Source organism: Crotalus tigris, unplaced genomic scaffold, assembly GCF_016545835.1.
Source record: "Crotalus tigris isolate CLP2741 ecotype Arizona unplaced genomic scaffold, ASM1654583v1 scf7180000017980.1470182205:1502881, whole genome shotgun sequence".
NCBI classification, from domain to species: Eukaryota; Metazoa; Chordata; class Lepidosauria; order Squamata; family Viperidae; genus Crotalus; species Crotalus tigris.
Window position 1 is genome coordinate 519,844 of NW_024096756.1, and position 25,148 is coordinate 544,991.

Below are 25,148 nucleotides of genomic sequence, written 5' to 3' on the forward strand. Positions count from 1 at the left end.
TCTAGGATGTTGGCTATTCCTGCCAGCTTAGTGTCACCTGCAAATTTGATAAGTTCCCCTTCTATTTCCTCATCTAGGTCATTTATGAAGATGTTGAAGAGTACTAGGCCTAGGACAGAACCTTGTGGTACTCCACTGCTTACTTTCCTCTATGTAGACAGGGTACCATAGTACCATTAAGGACTACTCTTTGACTGTGATTTGTCAGCCAGTTAAAAATCCATCTGATGGAGATGCTGTCTTTTTCACTTTTTTAAGTTTTCCAAGAAGCGGGTATGTACCAATAATGTACCAATTATCTCCAGCCAGCAGCTTCTTCTCCAGAACCCCATGCCAGTTGCATAGCCAGGTTTTAAGGCTTTTCCTCAAGGCTGAATGCCCCTTATACAACCCATTCTATGGATCTCTTTTGGCCTTTCTCAGGCTGGAGATTCCTAGTATCCTAAAGAATCACGAATAAAGGTGTACAGAATAATCCAATCTTGGAAAAGGAAATTTAATGAATTTTTGGTCTCTGAATTTCATCATTCCCTAAAATTGTTAATTTAAAGCACTGCTTGATTATATGTTTTATGGTCTATGTGTTTGGTGCGCATGTGATTTTAAAAAGTGTATTTAATTTTTGCATTTTAGATATAAATAACATTTTATTCTATAAGAACCTAGACTTGGCAAATTTGTATGATGTAGATTTTGTAACACGGAAGGGGTGTTGTCTTACCTGAACGCCTTTTCTCAGCATGAGGAATGTAGAATCCACATGGGTTGATTTAGTCTTCTAGCCCAATCAGACCAAACAAAGTTGCCACACCTCTGCAGGGTCTGACCATGACCCAGTTTCGAAAGGGCGAAGCGAATGATTGTGTGACCTGATGGCTCCGAACTGCTGACACTAACCTAACTGCTAGTAATGATCAGGGAGGGGGTGGATTCTACATTCCTCATGCTGAGAAAAGGTGTTCAGGCAAGACAACACCCCTTCTCCAGCATGTAAAAGAATGTAGAATCCACAGATGGGACATACCAAAGCCCCTATGGGACATACCAAAGCCCCACGGGTGGGAAGCAGGTTGGTTAAGTGTCGTTGCTGAAATGGACCCGACGGCCAAAAACCCAACGGCCAAAAGCGGCCTCTGCGGAAGCTTGTCGAGTTTGTAGTGGCGAATGAATGGTGAAGGGGACGACCACGTAGCCGCCTTACAGATGTCCTCTATGGATGCCTGAGTCTGCCATGCCGCCGACATGGAAGCGCTACGAGTAGAGTGCGCTGTCAGGCGGCTTGGGACAGGTAAAGAGTAAGCCTGGTAAGATTGAGAGATACAGGCCTTGATCCACCTGGCTATAGTAGAGGAGGAAACCTTCTGTCCCTTGGAAGCTGAGTGGAAAGAGACAAACAATGCCTCCAATTTGTGAAAAGAAGCTGTCCTCTTAATGTAATGACGCAATGCCCTATGTACATCTAGGTAATGCCACTGCTTTTCTAGTGTGTGAGAAGGATTGGGACAAAAGTTTGGTAGTACAATGTCCTGAGCCCGGTGAAACAGTGTATTCACCTTGGGAATGAATGAGGGATCTAACCTCATCACCACTCTGTCCTGATAGAAGATACACAGGTCTTCCCTAACTGAAAGAGCAGCCAGCTCTGACACGCGCCTCGCCGACGTGATGGCTACTAGGAAGGCCACCTTGTGGGACAAAATGTGAAGAAGACAAGACCTTATAGGTTCAAAGGGAGACCTAGTGAGTGCCTGCAGAACCCGAGGTAGTTCCCAAGATGGATACCTGTGTACTAACGGAGGTCTGGTGTTGGAGACTCCTTTCATAAAGGACCGGACCCTGGAATGATGGGACAATGGAGTGGTGTTGGCACAGGTGAACACCGTGGAAAGAGCGGCCACCTGTCTACGCAAGATGTTGGGCGCTAAGCCCTTATCCACTCCATCCATGAGGTATTCAAGAATCACTGGAATAGTGACAGAAGAGATAGACAAACCCTTATAGGTACACCAGTCACAGAAGTTCTTCCAAGTGGCATCATAGATCCGGTTCATCGCTGGCCGTCTGGAAGCTTGGATCATAGCTATCACCCTTGAAGAGTAAGATCCACACATCAGGAACTGGCGCTCAGATGCCAGGCGGCTAGTTGTAGCCACTGCGGGTCCAGGTGGCGTATGATCCCCTGCGTTAGAATTATCCTCTCTGGAGGGATTTGCCAAGGGGGGGCTATGGCAAGGTTCACGAGATCCGCGAACCATGGACACCTCGGCCAATATGGGGCCACAAGAATTAGCTCCGCCCGTTCCTGTAACAGCTTCCTGATGACAGCTGGGATCAAGGGAAGGGGTGGAAATGCATATAGAAGGCCCACCGGCCAAGGGCTGCGGAGGGCGTCTGCTCCCTCCGAACCCTGGAATGGGTACCGAGACAGAAACTGGGGAAGCTGGGCTTTCGTAGGGGATGCAAACAGGTCGACTTTGGGCTGACCGAAATGGTGAGTTATCTCCCGAAAGAGACAGGAATCTAGACGCGACTCCGAATGATCTATCGTAAATTGACTCAGAAAATCCGCCTGGTCGTTTTCCACCCCTGAGATGTGTTCCGCCTTTAGGGACAACAGATTCTGTTCCACCCATGACCCTAGATACTGGGCCTCGGACATTAGAATCCATGATCGAGTGCCACCCTGCCTGTTGACATGGGCCTTTGCCGCCACGTTGTCTGTCAGAACCAGCACGTGGCGACCCGCCAACTTCTTGTGGAAATGATGAAGTGCTAGGTGTATGGCTCTGAATTCTAACCAATTGATATTTTTCTTGAGATCCTGTTGGGACCACCGCCTCTAGGAGAAATGGGATTGCAGATGTGCCCCTCATCCAAACAGACTGGCGTCTGTGGTCAAGGTTACCCGAGTCGGTTCTCTGAACAGGGATCCTTTGGACAATGCTGGGGATAACCACCAGATGAGGGACATGAGTGTCTGTGGTGGGACTTGCACCCTCTGTGGAAAACATGCTACACCCGGTTTCTGGTAAGGGAGTAGAAACCACTGCAGTTGTCTCGTATGAAGTCTGGCCCAGGGCACTATGGCAATACATGAGATCAGTTTCCCTAACAGCTGTGACAGTAGGATCAGGGTTACACGTTTCTCCTTGTGCACCCTGGTGACCATCGTACGTATGCTGAGCTGACGCTCCTGAGACAGGAAAACTCGGCACTGGTTGGTGTCTATTATTGCGCCTAAGTGGAGCAAACGGTTTGCTGGGTTCAGATGGCTCTTTGGGAAGTTGATCATAAATCCATGATCCTGGAGTGTCTTGATAATCAGTGCCATGTCTGATCGGGTGTTCAGTGCCGAGGATGACTGGATTAGGATATCGTCCAAGTTGCACTGAACGCGGACTGGTACCAACCTGAGCTGTGCGGCGAGAACCGCCAGGATTTTGGTGAAAACCCTTGGAGCTGACGATAGGCCGAATGGCAGGGCCCTGTACTGATAGTGATGGTTGGAATACCTGAATCTGAGAAAACGCCTGTGGTTTGGATGTATGGGAACGTGAAGGTAAGCTTCTGTCAGATCTATGGATGTAAGAAAGTCCCCTGGCCGAATACTGCCCAGAATAGAATGAAGAGTTTGCATCTTGAATTTTTGGTAAATTAGGTACCGATTTAGAGCTCTGAGGTCTAGAATCGCCCTCCATCCTTCCAAGGCCTTTGGTACCACGAATAGGATGGAGTAGAAACCTAGTCCCCATTGATCTGGGGGTACCCGCTCTATTGCCTCTATGCTTAACAGATGACGAATGGCCTCCTCCATGAGACCTTGTTTCACGGGATTTCGGGATAGGGGGCAGGAGATGAAGAGCCGAGGGGGGAGTGGAAGGAACTCCAGAGACAGTCTGTCTCTGATAGTGGTTAGAATCCAATTGTCCATGGTGGTGCTTTCCCATTTGTGGAAGTATAGTGCCAGTCTTCCGCCAATGGGGGGAATCTGCCTCAAGTCACTTTGACTTTCGGAAAGGATGACCTCCTCTGCCGCGAAAGGGCCGCTTAGCCTGGAATTGTGGCTTTGGCTTGTCTCTGTAGCCGGACTGGTCCGATGAGCAGTCCGGCCCTGCTTGAAAGGGCCGATACCCACTCCAGGTAGTTCGGTCTGAGCCAGACTTAAAAGACGGACACCGGCTGTATGGAGAAAAATGTCTGCCCGTTTTTTTTGACAATATGAGCTAGTACCTTCAACTTTTCTTTGTTTTCAGTCAGGTAAGGAGTGAGAGCCTCTCCAAAAAGGCGACCCTTTTGATATGGTGCTGCAGCTACTCTCCATTTGTGCCTCGTATCAGCCTTCCAATTTTTTAGCCAGAACAACCGGCGTGCGGCCACGTTGGAAGCTATGGCCCGAGCCGAATATTTGGCCGACCGCAGAGACACATCCCCCATGTATTCCAGTGCGGCCCTTAGTTTAGTGACATCCTGGTGAACCCTTACTTCGTCTGGGGATATTCTGGCCTGTAATTCCCTGAGCCAGATTAATGCGATTCTGGCGAAGGAGTTAGATGTTGAGGCTCTTATAGCCCAAGCCGATGCCTGATGGGTCCTTTTGAGGGAAATCTCAGACTTCTTGTCCTCAGCTTAAGGGCCTCCGACATATCTCCTGGGATTTTGGTGTCTGACAGTATGAGGGCGAGAGCCTCATCTACACCCGGAACTTCGAGGACATCATTGAGGGAAGGGACTATATCTAAGAGCTTACGATCTAATCCCCCAAGAGCAGAGAAACTTCCAGGAGATCCCCACTGATCCTGAATGGATTTGAGAAACATGGGGGGACAAGGTATCTGCAGGTTCTTCTTGACCGGTTCCAGAAACAGTGGGTCAGAACTCTGTCCAGAGTCCTGATCCATTGTCTGTGGTTTCACCGATTCAATTTTTCCGGTGACATAGGCCTTTTGTAAAAGAGAATAGAAGGAATTTGGATTAAACACCCCTACCATAGGAGTGGCCTCCACCTGAATGTCTTCCCCGTCTGACCACATGCCTTCTTCCGGTATCTGTGCGGAATAATCCGATATCTCGCTCCCTTCAGATTGAGGTGGAGAACCGTGATCTGAGATCACACACTCCCTGGGATCCATAGTTTCCGTGGGCATAGGGGGGTTTGATGGTCCTTGGACCGGAATGGCCCTCCCTGAAGCTGCCATCGCCTGAGCCACCACCTGTGAGATCATGGCTTGGAGCTGGACAGTAAATGAAGGATGTTTGGGGCCCTGAAGACCCGCCGTCGGCATGAAAGATGCTGAATGGGATTGGGGGAGGGACGACTGTAGTAACCTCCCCCTGAGACCCACAAGACACTGAGGAAGGTCCTGGCTCAGCAGCTGGAATTGAATCTTGGACCTGTAATCTCAATTCTCGTTCAAAGAGGGACAGATGGTCCCGTTCATATCCCAGCAAAGAACCCTGATCCAGGGTCTGCTCGGGAGACCAAGCCCATGTAAAAGGGGAAGGCCGATGCTCCCCTCATGTGGATGCAAGAGGAGGGGAGGGGATAAGCTGCGTCTCTCCTGCCTGTCGCTGGGCTTTGGAGAATTGTCGCTCCAGGGCCCTATGTCTGCTATCTGCTTGCTTGTCATCGGCCTTAGAGGTCCGTTTGACCTTGGCCTTGGCTTTTGTAGGTGTATCCTGACTGGATGGCTTGCGTTTTACATTTCCACTGGAGGTGGAAGCCTGTGAAACGGTGTTATCCGCCATATTGAAATAAACAATAGGAAAGAAACAACAGGTGTTCACCAGGAGATCCCTGGATCAGTCCTGTTCTGCAGGAGAAGAAAGGGCAGGCTTTCACCAGGAGATCCCTGGATCGGCCCTTGGTCTGCAGGAGAAAGGAAGGCCACAGCCCACCTGGGTGGTACAGGCCTGCACGAGGGTCTGTGAGGTCCGGCCCGCCGTTAAGCACAGAGTCACTACACGATATAAGCCGCGCTACGCTCAGGGGCTCTCCTCCCTATTCAATTTTTCAGGCCCACTGTAATAGACAATTTGGCCGAAAAAGTATCAAATGTCAATTAAAGATAAGTCTATATATGAATATAGATATATATCTTGTTTATTTTAATTCTGTTTTATTTTAATTAATTTTCAATTTTTATTTTTGTTTATTTTTTTGACCCTCATGTCTCACTTAGTGACGGCTGGGACAGTAAGTGCCGACTACTATGCAGACAGCGGAAAACAGGCAAGGCAAGCAGCAGTCCAATCTGTTGGCACTGGATATTTGAAAGGTACTGGTAAGTCACACAGTCTGGAATATTACTAGATAAAATGGAGTGAGAGCCTCAAGGTATTTTCCTTATGTCCACTAGGTAACCTAAGATGGCGCCTATTAAGCAGCTGAAGCACGAGGTAATGAAGACCTAAAAGAGTGTAATTAGAACTCCTATTTCCCCCCCCCCCACGTAGGGAGAATCACCAAATAAGTAAGTTGCTTTGTGACTGAAAAGGCTGTAATTAGGTCAAAGCAGTCAATTTAATGTGTGCGATTGGGCGGAGCCCAAAATGGCGGCCGCAACAATCTAATGAGAGATAAAACAAGCTGAGAGAAAAGATCCTCTTCTGCAAGTAATCTGGTAATAAGTTCTTCTAGTCAAACAGTTCACCTGTGGGTTTTTTGGGTAATTTACAGCTGACAATCAACAGTAACAAAGAAGTACTTGAGTAATGTGAGGATCGAGCCTTCTAGAGGCTCAAAATGGCGCCCGCAGGTTGTTTGAATTGGTAATGAACCCAGGAAGGTGATTGAGAGTTTTCAGCCAAAAACTAATAGTTTAAAGCTTCGTATTCACAGCAAAGATCCTGGGAGGGGGTGGGGGGTGGATTTTAATGAGGAGGCAACTGTCTGTAATGAGCTGTCTGCCTCTGAAAAACTCAACAGAGAAGGGAATTGATTAAAGAGAGAAGAAATGGTGCAGCACTGAGCCCAGAGCTGAACCAATTCCCCCCCCCCCAAAGAAGGAAAAAAACGGTAGAGAATCCACAAATGGCAATAACTACCTTTCTGAATCTAAATTGGGAGCCAAATTCTCACGTCTCTTCAGGGCTGAGACCAAACGAAACTGGGGCATGGTCAGACCCTGCAGAGGCGTGGCAACTTTGATTGTTTGGTCTGATTGGGTTAGAAGACTAAATCAACCCATATGTGGATTCTACATTCCTTTACAAGCTGGAGAATTTATATGAAATCAAAATGACAATTATTTTTATAGAAAATTATAGTGAATTTTCTGCAAAAAACAAATTAGTATTTGTTTAGGAATCTACTTAAAATAAATACCTTCACATTTCTTTGTAGTTGAATTGTAGAAGAAACCAGTTTCACATTCACATTCATACTTCCCAGGTGTATTTTTGCACCGTGCTGTCCCACAAATGTTTTGATACAATATGCATTCATTCCTGTCTATACATATACAATGTGCATTAATTTACCAGAAAAGAAAATTGTTACTTTTTCATTCTATTGCAATTTTATACAATGGAATAAAGCTGGAAAAGTTCTGCAAATATTAACTTACTCAAGCAGTTATTGAAAATATGAACATATGAAACACAAACAATGCAAAGGTTAACAGGATATGGACATTTTACTAATTATAAAGATTTGATTCTAAAATGTTCATGAAATTGTTAAGGATAGTTATCTCATTTTCCATATTATTGCTAATTTAATTGTCCATGAATTGTCCAAGAGAGATTTCTTTCATGCACTCATTCTAAGCTAGCCTTTCTGAAACTCCATTAATATCATCTAGCATGGACCATAGAGTAATAAAATGCATATCCAACATGTATGAAAAGGATTATATGTAAGCAGGTATTTTTTGGGGAGGTATATACACTCTCTACTTTTAATTAAATATAATTATCCTTATCTATGGCCTAACATGGGGTGAAGAAAAAAATGAAGTTTTGTAAGGAAATCATCTTAAGTCAAAGCAAGAACTCATGTAAGTATAGACTAAATTTGTTAACAAGCATAGTAGATTGACTGAAACACTGTGTCAACATGCTAACATACTAGTTTTCCATTGCATTAATGGAAACTGATGGAACTTGGTCATTTATGATGTAGAAGTTAGAAGGGCTCATGGTTTCATGATAGGGCTCGGAGGGCTTTCCAAATATAGACTGATAGGCTGGTAGAAATCTTGTCTGAAAGCTGGAGTGCTGTTGTTGACAACATTAAACTAGATGACTGAAGTTTTACTTGATACAAAACAGTTTCCTATGTTCCCATTTAATGTTCAGAACAGGGGCATTGAAACCTGCTTGTATAACCGCTGGCACTATGACTCTTACAATTTGGCCTTTTAGTCTTATTTCATAATATAAAATGAGTTTTTGTTTCCAGTGTGTTGTCATTTGTACTTTCTGACTTTTTCCTTACCCTTGCAGTCCATTTTATTTGGCTGTATATAATAACCATCTTCACAGTAACAGCGGTAGCTTCCACGAAAATTAACACAAATTTGATCACATCCTCCATTTTTATTTATGGGGTCATCACATTCATTTATATCTAGTGGGGGGAAAACAACTTATTGTCATATGCTGAACTTCCACGTGCATATTCAACATGGAAGTATATGGTGAAAAGATATGCCCTGTTATCAATTAGTTTAGTGACCATACCTTCTTCACATTTATCTCCTTGCCATCCAGGTTTACAAGTGCATGTGAATGTGGCTTGTCCATCTCTGCATTCTTCATAGCCATCCACATTGCAAGGCAGAGGATTACACTGGTCTGATATTACTGCAGGGAAGATTACAGAATCAGAAAAGTTCTAATATTATAACCAGCCCTCCTTTAATTCTGTTTCTCCATTTTCATCCTTACAAAGGACTTCAATGACTGAAGATAAAAGTCATTGTATCCTACAGATCCTATTTTAATTTTTGCAGGACCTTTCAAATTGTTCTCAGATGCAATTCAGAACAACTTATAATCTCTTTGTAAGTGAATGCTGCCCATTTATTGAATTTATTTATAAACTTTGCAATATAATTACAGCATTATCACAATAAAATACTCTATTGAGAATAAAAAAATCATACCCAAAAAATCATCTGTTCTTGTTCTCCATATAAATTAATAAAAAAATCTGTCAGAAAAGGTTTCTTTTTTTCACTAGCACTAGCTAGATTGGCAGAAAATTTGTTTAAACCTCTGCATGAAGGAAATCACAGAGGCAAAATTGCTACTACTAAATTGCTATTATTTGTTCTTGATGTCTCCATTTCAGTTGGTGATAGTATCACCAGAAGAGCTCCCTGAGAAGGATTATATAAGCATAGTAGTTCCTTTGGGTCGTAAGTCAATAGGAGTTTAGGTATCAAACCAGCAATTTGAAGTGGACATTGTGACATTAAAGTAGCCTGTGGGTGTCTTTAAAGACTGATGTGAAATCAGGAAATTAAACATTTTGACCATGTTAAAATCTTAAACTGTTATCAAAGGAAGCCTCTTACAAAGTGCTATACAATAAATGACCTGAAAAAATATTAGAACATGCATTTTATCAGACAATTTTGAAGAGAATGGATTTGCTGGCTGGTTAGGGATTTCTGGGATTGAAATCTCCACAACTTAAAGTTGCCAAATTATATTATATGAATAGGTGTTTGCCCAGGACTGGTCATAGTGAGTGAACCAGACATGAATAAAATAAAAAGTCCATGCTACTTTAGCCTGATGGATCCTCTGTGAGAAAACTGAATGAAAGAGAATTCTCAGACATCCTTCTTCCCAGAGAAGTCATTGAACCACAATGTATTTGTAGATTATGCCATAAACAAAGAAACCATATTTTAGCTCACTGAACTCAGTCAGTGTTAACCTGCAGCACTTGCTCCGCTGAGGCTATAAGCAAATTTGTTTCATTACAAAATGTTTAAGCTAGGGAAGCCTTAGATTTGCTAGATTTGTGTTTGTTTTGTTTTTCCTGTTGTCACAATAGCTTGTGTTATGAGGAAAAAATGAATATCAAATAGAGCACTGATTCTCACTAGATACTATTTAGCAAGATAACATGCTCAGGCATGCCTATCACTGATTCCATCCCCAGAGTCTTTAATGACAATACAGAAACATCAAGAAAGAAGTAATAAGAACACAATTTAATTTGAGATTGCACAAACTTTAGTGCAGCAGTCCAGTCCTCAGGTAAGATAATTAAAAATAAATATATAAATTGTACTTTGGATCTTTTTAATTTCCTTATGTAATCTGAAACCAGACAATAATTTCATCATTACATATAAGAAAGCCTTATCAAGAAGAAAAGCCAGGAAGAAAAGAACTTCACTCAAGTTGTTCCTCACCAATTTCTTTCACAGACTCTGCATGTATTTGTTTATTAAAAAAAAATACTTCCCACTGTTGCATTACAGGAATTAGGTAAATGCATTAATGCAGTGGTTCCCAACCAGGGGTGAAAGACAATATTTCAGAGGGTGCACAAATTTGGGTTTTCAAAGTTTATAGCCTATATGTATAATTTGTTGCCACTGTTTCAAAATTTTGTGCGGGGTATAAAAAAGGTTGGGAGCCACTGCATTAATGCAATCAATGCTACTAATTGCAATTATTTTGCATAATAGTTTCCATCTTAGTTCAGAAAGTATAAAATGTGTAGGAAATCTTACTTGTAACACAGGAACGCAGATCAGCTGGAGAATCTGGAGTCAGTGATGGCATTCTGAAAATTCCAGTTCTGAATGAAGCCAGACAGTCTGTGAAAGCATCAAGCATCTGCTTACTGATGTGCAATAGCCACCACAAGCTATATTACATGGTGCAGTGCTTCCTGACCTGTATATCTTCTTACTGAAGTCATAGAAATGTGCATTTTTAAATGCATTATTTAAATGAATAAAGTTTAATCAGGTTTTTTTCTTTACAGTAAACAGTTTGATGCTGAGATTTAATGAACTGCGAAATTTACTGTGTTGTTATACAAATCAGTCAGTTTTCTGACAGTTTCTGACAAAAGTAGGGAATTGAAAAAATGATAACAAAACCAAGGCCATCCCAGAATTCAAAGGTTTCTCATACTCTGTGAAAATTGAGCTGTTATATATTCTAGTTTTATTATGAATGCAGATGATTTTGCTTTCATATGGTGAAAAACAAATACCCTGAAGCAGATCTGGCTGTTACCAGAACAAGGGTTAGATGCAAAAGAGGGTCACTTCTAACCATCTATTTCAGGTAAACATAAGAAAAAGCAAGAAAAATTATAAAGAGATAGCAGAATACCTATAACTTGCATTTGACATATGGAAGCAATTTTAATTTTTTTCATTATGGCTTCTTAGCTTTACTATAATAAATTAGAAGGTTTTAAACCATATGCCTATTCATTTCTTTTATACCCCTTGTTCCTTATAATCCTGATACTTCACACTCTGTATATGCTAAGTCTCCAATAATAATTAACCCCAAAACAAAAACAAAAGATTGATGACAACAAATTGAGAGAACAAGAAACCAACATTGCAGTTACTTTTATTTAGGGGTGCACCTAGAAAACTTCATTCTTTGTGGAAATAAAGTCATATGAGTAGGCCTATTTTTACTGTCATTTGTATTATTTAGTGATAAGATTTATTTAGTATTGTAAAGGTAGAAATAATCACAGGAAAGAAAATATTTGTAGCTCAGGGTTGAAATGAGCAATACTTGGTGCTCTCTGAGCTTGCTTCTTTTATTTATCAGTTTCAATTGGAAAATGTGACAATCCTAGACCAGGCCAAATCCAAAAATGCCAGGTAATTTCTAGAAGCCTGGCACTCTGACAAATCAATAGACACATAGACATTAACAACATCTATAGACTATTCAAAAGAGACAATCAACCAGCCCAAAAGAAAAAAAGACTCCAGCATTTTGGATATTCATTTAATTAGTGCTGAGTTTATGATCCACTCCCCACCAGTAATCAGCACCAGATCAGCATAGATTAACTCCAAGGTCACCTTCAGACCAACAAATAAGTAAGCAATACCACAATCAAGAAACTGTCACAGAACCATTAGTAAACAGCCCAACCAAAGAATCCCTAAGACCGCCGCCACTCACACAGACAAAAAAGATACCAAAATATAAACTGACAGCAAACAGCACTCCTTACTAGCATTGATGATGTTACCTAGTTAGGGTAATGAAATGTCTGCAAGAAAAGAAGCAAGCTCAGAGAGCATCAAGGACCCCTCATAATCACATGAGTCTCCCTATTCATTGTTCAAAATATGTAACAAAGGCAAAGATGTTGCATGGAACAGCATCAATTCTACTAGGCCTCACCATGCCCATTTCAACTCAGAAGTTTACACAAGGCTCCATGTTCTGTCACACTTTCAGAAAAGGGTTTCTGGGAAGGCCCTGCACAATTATTTGTGCCCTCCTTTGCTGTCAGGTTTTATATTTTAGTGTGATAGTATAATATATTATTAAACTGTTAAGGTACTGCCATTGGTTCATACTGAAGAAATATGTGCCCATATTAAAGTAACAGAGAGACAAAGAATAGTCTTGATTACATAAAATCTGAGATAAGTGAATAGAAAAATAAAACTGTTCAAGGATACTCTATATAACAAAGAAAGGTGATAAAATTATACAGAAGATATTGTTCTTTATGTTTTATTTCAACCAAACTGAATTAATTAGATAATAAAGTGTTGATTAAATAATAAATTAATTACATTAATTAACAAGGAGTTAACTAAACATTTTTAATAAAAATGAACAGAATCACATTGCAGAGGATATGTTTATGGTTTTAGCAAGTGTTGCAGCGGTAAAAACAAGGAGTGGATCATAAACTCAGCACTAATTAAATGAATATCCAAAATTTTCCTACAACTGAAAATTGTTGAAGTTTTTAAGTTTCAAAAAATTTGTTGTCATTTAAACCATTAAATGCATTTTTTATATAAAAAAATAAACTTACCCAAATACCTGGGATAGAAATAATCCTGTTTTTTTAAAAAAAGAAATTAATTAGAATGTGTATTAATTGATAAGCAATATATATGGTTTGTTTAAAATAATGACTAATAGCTGGATTATAAGATTATAAAAACATAGTTTTCTATATTTTATGTTATTAAATAATTTTAGAAATTTAATCTGTGCTTTTTAATGTAAATAGCATTTATAAAATAAATGGATGTAACAACCTATCATTTTGAAAACGTATGAACTAAACACAATGTTCAGATATTTCACAATTATAACCTGTTCGCTGAAACCCATTTTATTGTAATGCCATAGAAGGATAATCTGGTTTGAAAGAAGCAGAACAGCTCTGCGAAAGGTTTGTCATGGACCAAAGGGGCATTTTGGATTCACAATAGCCCAGATAGAAGATGTGTCCAGTGTGACTTCAGAAATCTAAACCATCAACCACCCTAGCAACCACATCCTCAATGAAGCAACCCAGATCTGGTCCACAGCAAACACTGTGTAGGAAGAAGAAAAAAACTACTATTTCCCAATTGAAAAAATGAAATACGACTTTTGATTGCTTCAGCAACGGCAACCACAATATCACAAGGACAAATGATAAAAATGGTTACCAAGGCATGTGTGTGCCATGATTAGGACAAAATGAGGATGATTTCTCTGCCAAGATTATTTTAATTTTGGGAAAATAAAACACCATAGGTCAAAGAGCTCTTACCGTTTCAGGGTTATTTTCAAAAATTTCCCTGGCTTCTTCTCTATTGCAGTATTCTTCAATACACTCCCTCTCCATATTCCCCTTCTTGCTTTCTTCCATAAAGGAATTTGCACGACGTTTTCTGACCAAAAACTCTGAGGCATGATTCTGAGATAGAACTAAATGAAAGCAAACATTTTGTATTAAGGACCTTCTCTTGTGTCATCAAATAATGTCAGAAAACAAAACCAAAATTCTTATGACTTTGACTGCTGTTGTTATGTCAGCATACAGAGCTGGAAGGGAATACCAAGCTTCCCTTGATTTTCCCAAACTAACTCAAAAATGTGAAAAAAACCAGAATTCCACAAATTCGCCACAGACACTTTAGTTTAAATCAGGGGTAGGCAACCTTGGCTCTTTTATGACTCATGGATTTCAACTCTATGCTATGTTGGCTCAGGAATTCTGGGAGTTGAAGTCCACGAGTCATAAAAGAGCCAAGGTTGCCTACCCCTGGTTTAAATGATTAAGAATATATCTTATAAGCTAATATTTTTAAATTTATGAAGTTTCTTTTATATAGCTCATCCTCTATCTGCAAGCATCCCTACAGACTTTAGCCTGTTTCTTGAACATTTATATGTACTCCACCTTTCTTTTTTTTTTTCTGTACAAACTCTGATGAAGAACTCTAGAGAACTCAAAACATTCATTATCTTTTATGATAATTTAGATGAACACTACTTCGTTATAACCAAATTATGAATTTGGCTTATTTTCCTTCTTGAATCAATATAAGTATCTTATTTTGCTATTTTTAAGTATGCCAACATTTATTTACACAAAACACTCCTTCCTTTAAGAGATGCACTTCTACATTCCCTCTTGAGCAGATTTTTTTAAAAAACAAGACCACTCTAAGCAGGCTTTAAATTTGCTATATTCATAAATGCCATAATCAATCATCATTTTCAGTAGAATGTGCTCTCTGACCCTGATAGTTTGCTTGGAACAGTTCACTGATAATATTATCTAGTTGAGTAATGAATCATCTGCAGGCAAATAATCAAGCTTAGAAAACAACAATTGTTCCTTTTTCCAACCATTCTTAAATTGTGATGGAATTACAGATCTGGAATACGAGTTTCAATTCAAATGTTCCAGGGTAGAGAACTGAGGTCTATCATTTTATACATATGCTCCAAAGTGGGGAATTTCATATACCAAATGTCATTGTAGCAATGTTTCTTATATTACTTAAGTACTAAGTGTCACAAATGTGCCATGGTGTTAAAGTATCATTTGGGGAGAAACCTTTTTACATAAAAATCCTGAACCCAAACAGCCATGCTGTAAGTAGGCATATATCATTATTTTTCCTGTTGATTGTATATTTTCTGGGTTTAGTCAATTGACACAACCCTGAAATATTTCAAGAATTGGTTGTAAAAGTTTCTCTATCTCTAGATAATGAAGCAAAGATAAAGAAATCATTGTTTGGGTGTCTTGTTTGTCAGACTTTATAAAAACTATGCTGTTAGGATTTGAGAAACAGAATAATGGCGAGTAAAGAATAAGGAATATAAAGAACAGTTGCCCATTATACAACACAAAGCACATTGAAATAACTACAGTACATCCCTATTTCCAATTTGAAGTATTGGCAGATATGACAGTCTTGTTACAGTGCCAACACAGTGTCAGTGTTCTCTTCATCACTCCAATATTGTGAGTTGTTCTTTAGTGAAAAAAATCAGTTCATTTAATAATGAAAGTGATAACTGTTAAATGCATATACAGAGAGTGCTGTAAAGCACTATGGAGAAGGGGTATATAAGTGTAAGTGCTATTGCTATTTCTACTGTCATATTCACTACTCTACTTGTAACATTTCAAATGTCTAAATAACTGTTTTGTTACTTTCAGTCTTTACAAACTGTGAACATCTGTAAAGAACTTATGTGTTCAAATCTACTAAAAGATGTTATGCTTAATTTTAAAACCATGTAGCAGTTTGGTTAACTGCTGTTCACTTAGGTCAGTGATGGCGAACCTTTTAGAGACTGAGTGCCCAAATTGCAACCCAAAACCCACTTATGCATCGTTGAGTGCCGGATGGGTGTGGCCCATTGCGTGGGCATGGCTGTGGTGGTAACGGCAGACTGGGTGGGACTAAAAAGTTCAATCAATCAATTCCAACTTTGCAAGATCTTTTTTTTCCTGAGGGAAGTTGAAATTGACTGACTGAACCTTTTTTTTTTCACACGGTGCCAGAGGCCTAAAGCAAAAAGGCCTAGGACTGGGGTGATGGCGCGCATGCCCACGGAGAGGGCTCTGAGTGCTGCCTCTGGCACCCATGCCATAGGTTCGCCACCACTGGCTTAGACATTCACAGAGACAAGGAATTTTATCAGGAGTGCCTTAACCTTTGCAATTCAGCTGTAAAAGTTTAAAATAACTGAATAGAGTTTTCTCTGTAGGGCAGAATTATTGACCTTTCTGGCTTTGCGGACAGGTGTGGGGGAATGAGATGGTTTTGCGCAAGTGGTGGGCAAGGCGCATGTGTGTGAGTGGCATGCACATGCACATACTGCTTATGTAAATGGAGCAGGCATGCACATGCTTGCCCACCGCTTCAGGCGGCCTGGTTTTGAACAGCTCATAGACCTGTTGTAGGGAATAGAAGACATTTTTGTACACATGTCAAAATGTTTAGGTCTCTTCTAAATCTGATCTATTTACAATGGACATGACTAAAGATAGAATATATACTAATTTTAGGCTGTAAATATTAATGATGGATTCTTTCAATCTTTTTCCAATAAAAAATAAACAGAATATTTGAGGAACTTACCCCTTTTTATTAGGATACAGTTTATTAACTTCCAATAGGTACAGATAAATATAGAGAGTTCAAAAGAAACACACATAGCATAAAAAAATGTGAAACTTTTATTGAGCAATTATTCAAAATCCTGGATGTTTTGTGTTTTCAAGAGCTTTTCTTCTAGTACAAATGATTGACATAAGGGTTCTCCTTTTTTTAGATCAATCAAGTGATCTTCCATTGGTTGTGATAGGAACTGACAACAACAAAAGTTGCATATGTTAATATCCTTCGGAAAGAAGACAAAGTAAAATGTTGATATTATAACCCTATCATGTATCTTACTGCACCAAAAGAAATTAGAAATCACTGCTTTTCTTTTCTTTTTTTGCTCACTTTATCCCCCCTGCCCCCTCTCCTTTTTTTCATTATCTTTATTTTATTTCTAATTTATATTAAGAAAAAACTTTTAATAAACAGTAATTAAAAAAGGAAAACAAGACCACAATTCATCTTATAAGAAAGATGCATATAAATTTGCATAAAAAATTAATAAACAAACAAATAACATTCAAATGACTTCAGAAGCTTGAATATTGCAACAAATCCAACAGGATGATGCTCAAAGATATCAAATGAAAAGTAATTAAGATTGGGAAAATCAAATACATAGATAGAGGACATAGAGATATGACTTAGTAACACCATGCATATGAATGATCTGGGAATATTAGTGGACCACACTAATTAAGAACAAGCATTTTGATGCAACAGCTCAAAAGGCTAACCCACACATAGGCTACATTACTAAAATCATTATATCCAATTCAAGGAAGATAATACATTAAAATACTCTACAGTTACACCATGCAAGAATATTTTGATCAGAGCTACCATGAATTGAAATCTGAAAACAAAACCCTATGAGGAATAGTTTAAAAAAAGCTAGGCATGTTTACTTTCTATAAAGAAAGACTAGCCAAAGATAAATAATTGTATATAAATATCTAAAATCAGTAGTGGGATTCAAATATGTGAACAACCGGTTCTCTGTGTGGATGCCGCTTCCAGAAGTCCATTCTGGGCCTGGCCAACAAAAAATTAGCTACCGGTTCTGCCAAATTGGAAAGTCCTATTTTATAAAACTGAAGAACCAAATGAACCAAATGACCAAATGAAATCAAATGGAAAGAAAAGGAGATATGGGCTGATCATTAAGAATTTCTGATTTCTAAGTGATTTTAAGTAGTAGAAAAATCTGATTGGAATAGATAGGCTCATCTTAATTGGATGTCTTTAAAAAGGAGATGTTTAACCTTTTCTTCAGCATGAACCCCTTTTAAATATCTTTTGTGGCCATAGACCATGGCCACAGACCCCCAAGACTTAACTCAAGATTTAAATCTTAGCATTTCTTCAAGCTTTCACAGATTTCCTGTGATGACATCGTGGGCCCTCAGGGGTCCACTCTAGGGAACAGTGGATATAGATGTAAAATACTTAGGTTTTGTTTTATGGGAAATGATCGTTGTAATGTATTTATTACACTTTTAAAATAGTTTGTTGAATTTGTTCTTGGCTGGTTTTTGTTTATTTGTTTTCCCTTTCTAATTCCTTTCCAATTATTGCAAATGCAATATACATAATAAAGCTTTGAATTCTCATCTGAAACTGTGACTCTCATTTTGAGAGGATTTCAAGGAGGTCAGGCATTCTTGTGCTCAAGTTAAGCTACAACAGGAGAACTGGTGACCACTTCACTTTATTTGTGGGAGCATTTATCTGGAGGAAAATAGGTAGTAGTAGAATTTATCAAACAGGCTGTTCCAGGACTTGCGGGAAGGTGAAAGAGGGATTGTTGAAAGAGGGACCCCTTCCTCTCAGGAGTCAGAAAGGTCAACTCACCACATCCCAGGCATGTGTGCATTTGTATGTGCTGTATTACACCACACAAAAGTATGACTTGCTAGTAATTATGTAGAGGTTTGTAGCCTTATTCTATTAGAAATTGTTTCTAATAGAAACAATTATTTGCTATATATTTCTGTTGCCTACAGGTATTAAGATTTTTTTAAAAACAATATTACTTCAAATAAAGAAGTGACTTAGATGCAGCACATGCATTTTTCAAATCAGTAAAACATAGGCAACCTTATTGTTCCTTGGCTACCTCTGAAAGTGTTAGAACTGGCAGAAAGGAACTAAGAATTTCAGCAATTGTCCTTTGGTGAGTCATTTTGCCTATCATAGTAAACAACAGAGCAGAAAATCCTTTTGATTCTAAAGTTCAGAGAAAGAATTTGAATCAATGCATACATAATCCCTCGAGAGGCTTTAACGTTACTAAATCCAGGTCTTGAGAACACTCCATAGCTTTTAAATGTTTCAAGGAGAAATTTCATCAGCAGTTACTGGGGGGAGGGCAGGGGAGAATATCTGTGGATCTAAAAAGTAACACCTTAAAGCTTAATAAAAGTATCGCGACACAAGAGTTTTTGTGAATGTTTCTCCTTTCTCCTTTTATTTTACTAGATGTAAGCAAGGATAGAGAAGTTATCTACATCTTTAGCGACAGTAGCATTACTGGTACAATATTTGTAGCATTATAGATTTTTTACTGTATGTCAAATATAACATTTTTTGTCATATCCACATTCTCCATATGGGTAGCAACTATTTATTGTTTTTGTTCAGTCGCTAAGTCATATCCGACTTTTTGAGACCCCATGGGCCGTAGCACCCCAGGCCTTCCTGTCCTCCACTCTGTCCCGGAGTTTCTCAAATTCATGCTAATAGCATCAATGACATTATCTAACCATCTCATCCTCTGCTGTCCCCTTCTCCTTTTGCCTTCAATGTTTCCAAACATCAGGGTCTTTTCCAATGAATCCCCTCTTCTCATTATGTGGCCAAAGTATTATGTTCTCATAACATGATAATTGGATAAGAGAATATAGTTTATATGGTGTTTAGGATAACACAGCAGCTCAATACTTGTGTATCTTTATGTTCGGGGATAATTCAATTATTGTACTCAATTATTTATGAAAAATGAATGGCACTGACTCCCAAGTTCATTGAATGTCCTTAAAAAGATCATCATAACTTGTGAAGAGGTAAAATAACCAATATCCTTAAGGATCTGCTGTTTTAGCATCCATCCGTGCAAGTTAACTTTTACCAGCTGCTCTCTGGTAATGCCAAAAAAAACTTTCATTCAACTAAAAAGGTCACAGTGCTGGGGACAGAAGGAATCTGTACACCAACACAGGAACATGGAAATTTAGCTTAGTAATACTTTCAACCAATGAGTTAATATAATAATGAAATAAGTAGCCCAAAATATACCCTTGGGGTTGCTTCTAATAAGAGGCCTGATGATTAAATTTTATGTATACATGTAGTCCTTAGTTACAACCACTCATTTAATTACCCTGCATAGTTATGATAAGCTGAATGAATGGTATTTATGATGGGTCCTTGAAGATCTGGCTATTGCAGCACTTCCTGCAGTCATATGATTGCCATTTGTGAATTTCCCTGCTGGCTTCCCACAAGCAAAATTAATGGGGAAGTTGGCAGAGATAGTCGCAAGTTGTTCCCATAAGTCAACCCCCCTTTTCTCCAAATAATCTCAGTTATGGAGGGATCTTTTACTCCATAGCAACCCCTACCCACTCATACGCCATGGTCGTGCCTGCTGATAGCTCAGACAGCTTGCAAGTGTCTGTAGTTTAGACTGCATAGTGACCATCTGTGACTTCCACCGAACAGACTGCAGCTGCCATTAACCAACCCGTGGCCCACCTGCAATATGGTGACTTGGACAGCACCTGTCCAAGTCACCGTGCTCCTGCCTGGGACTCCCATCTCTTCTGCTTAACAACTACACAGTTCTGCAACCAGGACTGCTGGGATTGCCATGCTAAGTCATGTGGTCAAATAATATTGCGATTCATGACTACATCACTTAGGAATAGAAATTCAGGTCCTAATTGCATTGACATCTGAGGACTATCTGTATGGTATATGGTGATATAGCTTACCTATAGATATTCACTCAATTTTATTTCAAAGAATGTCACTGGTAATCAGAAAAATAATTGGAAATATCATGTGTATTTTTCAATAAAATTATAAAATGAGGGTTTAATCCAAAGTCATCCAACTTTCCTTAAACCTATATTGTTTCCATATAGCCAAACAGGTAGCTTCCAACATAGATATCTAGCATAAAGTTTATTTATAACACTCAGCAGGCTAACTGGCTTATAATAAGCAAGAGCTGCTTGATTTTACTTTTAACAGATGTTAATCTTTATTCCTAGGGAATGTTGATTTATGCAACAAAGATAACTGCAATACCTTTGGACCCACCAATCAATATTAACAAAAGGGGACAAAATTTTCTCTTGGATATTTTCTTACATTTAGCTATGTTGATAATTTGGTAATTTCAGAGTCTGTAACTAGAGATTATTCACATGAACATTCTGTATTAAAATGAGGTTGTATAATGGATCCAAAATTACCTGCAGATTGGAAATGAAAATGCATTTTAAAGTTTCAACTGATAGCTAACATCTTGGGACATGCTGGGAGAAATACTTTGAATGCAGCCCCCACTTAGTCAAAAAAGTGAATTGTTCATCTGTGTAGGCCATAATTCAACGCTGTAAAACTACATTCTAGACACTACTTTTCTCATCTTCAATTAGGCTCCCCTTCTTTGAAGCTCAAAGTAATGGTAATAGCTGGTCCATGAACTATATAATTTATCATTAACTACTAAAGAGTTTACAATAACACCCTCATGGTCAGATAGTGTACAGAGTTAGAGAGAGTTTCTTGTTATTCTTCTGCATATTTACATCATGTGGAATATTATGTATAATTTCCTTGGCCTTTTAGCTAAAATTAAATCTAGTTTGTTCTACAATTACCAACATTACAATTAGATCATCCTAGCTCAGTGATGGCGAACCTTTTAGAGACTGAGTGCCCAAACTGCAACACCAAACCCACTTATGTATCGTCGAGTGCCAGGTGGGCGTAGCCCATTGGGTGGGCGTGACTACAGTGGTAACACAGACTGGATCGGACTAAAAGGTTTAATGAATCAATTCCAACTTTGCAAGATCTTTTTTTTTCCGCGAGAAGTTGAAATTGACTGATTGAACCTTTTTTTTTTTGCACATGGCGGTAGAGGACTAAAGCGAAAAGGTTTTATAAAACTCAACTGAAGGCCTAGGACTGGGGCGATCCACAGAGAGGGCTCTGAGTGCTGCCTCTGGCACCTGTGCCATAGGTTCGCCACCACTATCCTAGCTTTTGCTGCAATTTGACATTAACTGATGCTGTAATCTCCATCATCCTTATCATTATCCTCTTTTTACTATCTTGTTTTGGATGCTTAAAAATCTGACAACAGGATATGTCAGGCCCCACATGCCAAGCCTCAAGTAGTTCTGAAGAAGTGCATTGGAAGTTAGATTTCTTGTTCTTGATACCATAAGATTCTAAGAAGTTTGGTAAATTATGGAATAAGGCTGTAGTGGTGAACCTATGGGCACACGTGCCGTCGCCCCAGTCCTAGGCCTTCAGCTGGGTTTTATAAAACCTTTTCGCTTTAGGCCTCCACCGTGTGCAAAAAAAAAAAGTTTCAATCAATCAATCAATTTCAACTTCTCACAAGAAAAACAAGATCTTGCAAAGTTGGAATTGATTGATTGAACTTTTTACCACAGCCATGCCCACCCAATGGCCACGCCCACCTAATTGGCCACAATCACCCAACGGCCACGCCCACCTGGCACCCGATGATACATAAGTGGGTTTTGGGTTGCAGTTTGGGCACTCGGTCTCTAAAAGGTTTGTTATCACTGGAATAAGGTATATCAGTATCACTACTGAAATCTGTAAAAGTCACATGTTCCATAACTACAGTATGTTGAAATTGTATCTAAACATGCAAGTTTCCATACAGACTGCTAGAACATCCTTAGCCATGGATTTTTTTTCTTTTTTCCTATGTAATTAATTTATGAAATTGTTATAGGGATGAAATAGGGAAGGGGGAAACAACCAAAAAATATATTACACTGAATGAGGAAAAACTTGGACTATTAATGAATCTGCTTTCATCTCCTAAATTAACCTAAAATTAAGATGTTGATCCTTTTTGTCTTGCAAAGTTGAAGTGCTTATTCAGCTGTCCTAGGGCAGGGCTTTTCAACCTTTTCACCCATTGTACCACTTTTAGGATATGGCAATATCTGAGTACCACCAGTCGCCTAGCAAGGTGTCAAAAACTTGATGACCCCCCCAAAAAAAGGAAAAAAGTGATAAAATACAGGTAGTCCTCAACTTACAACAGTTCGCTTAGTGACTATTCGAAGTTACAATGGCACTGAAAAAAGTGGCCCCCAAGCCACAGCCGAGCAAGACACCTGCCTACCCACCTGGCGGCACTCTTCCTCGTGTCCAAGGTTTTCATTGTTGTGAGCATTTCTGTTGAAGATTGGCAGCGGGGGTGGGATGGGGAGGTGTTTGGTTTTTATTCCCCCCGTCTGCTGGGTGGTTGCAGCAGGTTTTGGTCACTTCACATGACGCTGAGACACTGTGACCGTTATAAATATGAATCAGTTGCCAAGCCTCTGAATGTAAATCACAAGACCCTGGGGATGCTGCAACATTCCAGCTGATAGGTGCTTCTTCTGGGCTCAGAAGCACCAGGATCAGCGCCAAGCTCCAGCTGGAGCCTGGTGCTGATCCTGGTGCTTCCACTGAGCCCTGACAGTCCCGAAGAAGCACCGATCAGCTGAAAAGCAGCACTGATCCTGGCGCTTCTGCTGAGCCCTCACAGCCCTGCAGTTCCAGCCATCTGTCGCTCAGGCTTGTGCGGTGCTGCTACCGGTTCAGCTCATTTCCCTTCCCCACTACCACTTTTCTAGGATGGTTGCTTACCACCTGCCAATGTACCACAGGTGGTACCGTACTACTGGTTGAAAAGCCCTGTCTTAGAGAGAGCAGAAAACTACTGAATTCAGGCATGAAATCGGCTGGCCCTAACTCTTCTGCACTTGTTTCAGTCCACTTTATAACCTCATTCCCTCCAGGGTAATGAGTAACAAAACCTAACATTTTTTTACATCTTCTATCTAGACAGGCTACCTTGAATTTTATGTGAATAAGGAACAAAATCTTACTTTACCTCCAGACACTGAAAAAGCTAAGCATGGTTTAAGCTTGTGTAGGATGGGCATGTATTGAAGACAATGTTGTGAGGATAGGGAGAAACATGTTTTATGTTTACTGTAGATGCAAATGATGAAAGGTCATTTATCTCTAAACAGGCTGCATGCGTTATTCAAATGTACTTGTGGGAAAACAGTTAGTACCAATTTTAAAAAATACAGTTTGTATCTTCTACATAAAATACTTGTTTAAAGTTTTCATCACAGAAGTTGCAGCTTTGTTTTATACTTTTATTTTTAATATGGTTTCACAATACCCCAAATGCCCCCCCCTTTTTTTGCTGGAGTTAAACATCTTTTCTCTCTCTCATTGTAATGATAACTTGTTCTCCTGTAGTTTGGCCTCATTACAAATATGATTGCTTTATGGAGATGGAAAAGATATTTGCTTAGTGAAAACCAGAAAAGCTATTTCAGAACCTGCAGAATTTAAGGGCACATCAGAGTCTCTCAGGCAATCCTGGCAACAAGGAACCAGATCCACCTCAGCCTGCAGTGCCATAAACTACAACAACGTCCCATTAAACTCCGTGATACTTATTTTATCGAGTAAACGTGCCTGTACTATAATCAGGCTGCATCCCTAGGAATTCGAAAGACACACAATTCTTTTCATAAAAGAGGCTATATGGTATGTAAGTATAGAATTCTTTCCGTTACTATTTCCTTACAATCTCTTCGAGCCCTGAAAACATCCAGCTTGAGGTAGAAAGCACAAAACAGGTCCGAATTAACTTTAAAAAAATGCATGTCACACCAAAGTCTGTCGAAAGTTGGAAAGCAGACCAATTTTACTTACACGTCCTTGCCTCTGAGAGTGAGATCGCGGTCGCTGTAATAAAGAGGCCGTAATTAAGCAGGCAAATAACGTCCAGGAGTCTCATTCTTAGGGGAGAAGTTGAGAGTAATAGACTAACGGGGTCGGTGTATCTTCTTTCGGAGCTAAGAAGTGGATGCTGGCATCTGCTCTCAGCTGTCGTTTGGTTGTTCACACAGTATCGGGAAGCGAGTATAATATACTGCCTGGTTCTAGTCCTCCAGCAGAGCGGGAGGGAGAGGAGACTGGTTGGGGGATGGCCTCATTCGAAGGCAAGACAGTTCCTGGAAGCGGTCCTGTCCATTTCAAGCGGTGGGTAAACAGGAAGGCCGAGGGGAGGACTTTATGGCAGTGGCCCAGAAGCTGCTGAACCTCCCGCGGGGCTGAAGGGTGCTCAAAAGGACCCTGTGTGTGTGTGTGTCCTTGCTTGCGCGCGTGCGAGAGAAAGAGGCAGAGAGGAGGAGAAATTGCCGTTTGGTTGTGTTCTTCCCAAAGCTCGTTGCCATAACACAGAAAGGGGCAGTTTAC

General features: G+C 39.8%; 1 protein-coding gene across 1 annotated transcript in view; it reads right to left on the bottom strand.

Moving 5' to 3' along the window:
* Window positions 1–25,148, bottom strand: part of PROS1 (protein S) — a 38,675-nt gene extending 13,527 nt beyond the window's left edge. The window contains exons 1-7 of the mRNA XM_039345859.1: window positions 24,603–25,148; window positions 13,739–13,896; window positions 13,007–13,031; window positions 10,698–10,784; window positions 8,683–8,805; window positions 8,438–8,569; window positions 7,325–7,450 (exon numbers count right to left, since the gene is read on the bottom strand). Coding sequence (XP_039201793.1) covers window positions 7,325–7,450; window positions 8,438–8,569; window positions 8,683–8,805; window positions 10,698–10,784; window positions 13,007–13,031; window positions 13,739–13,896; window positions 24,603–24,687 — 736 coding nt within the window. The 5' untranslated portion in view covers window positions 24,688–25,148. The remainder of the gene's footprint in view (window positions 1–7,324; window positions 7,451–8,437; window positions 8,570–8,682; window positions 8,806–10,697; window positions 10,785–13,006; window positions 13,032–13,738; window positions 13,897–24,602) is intronic.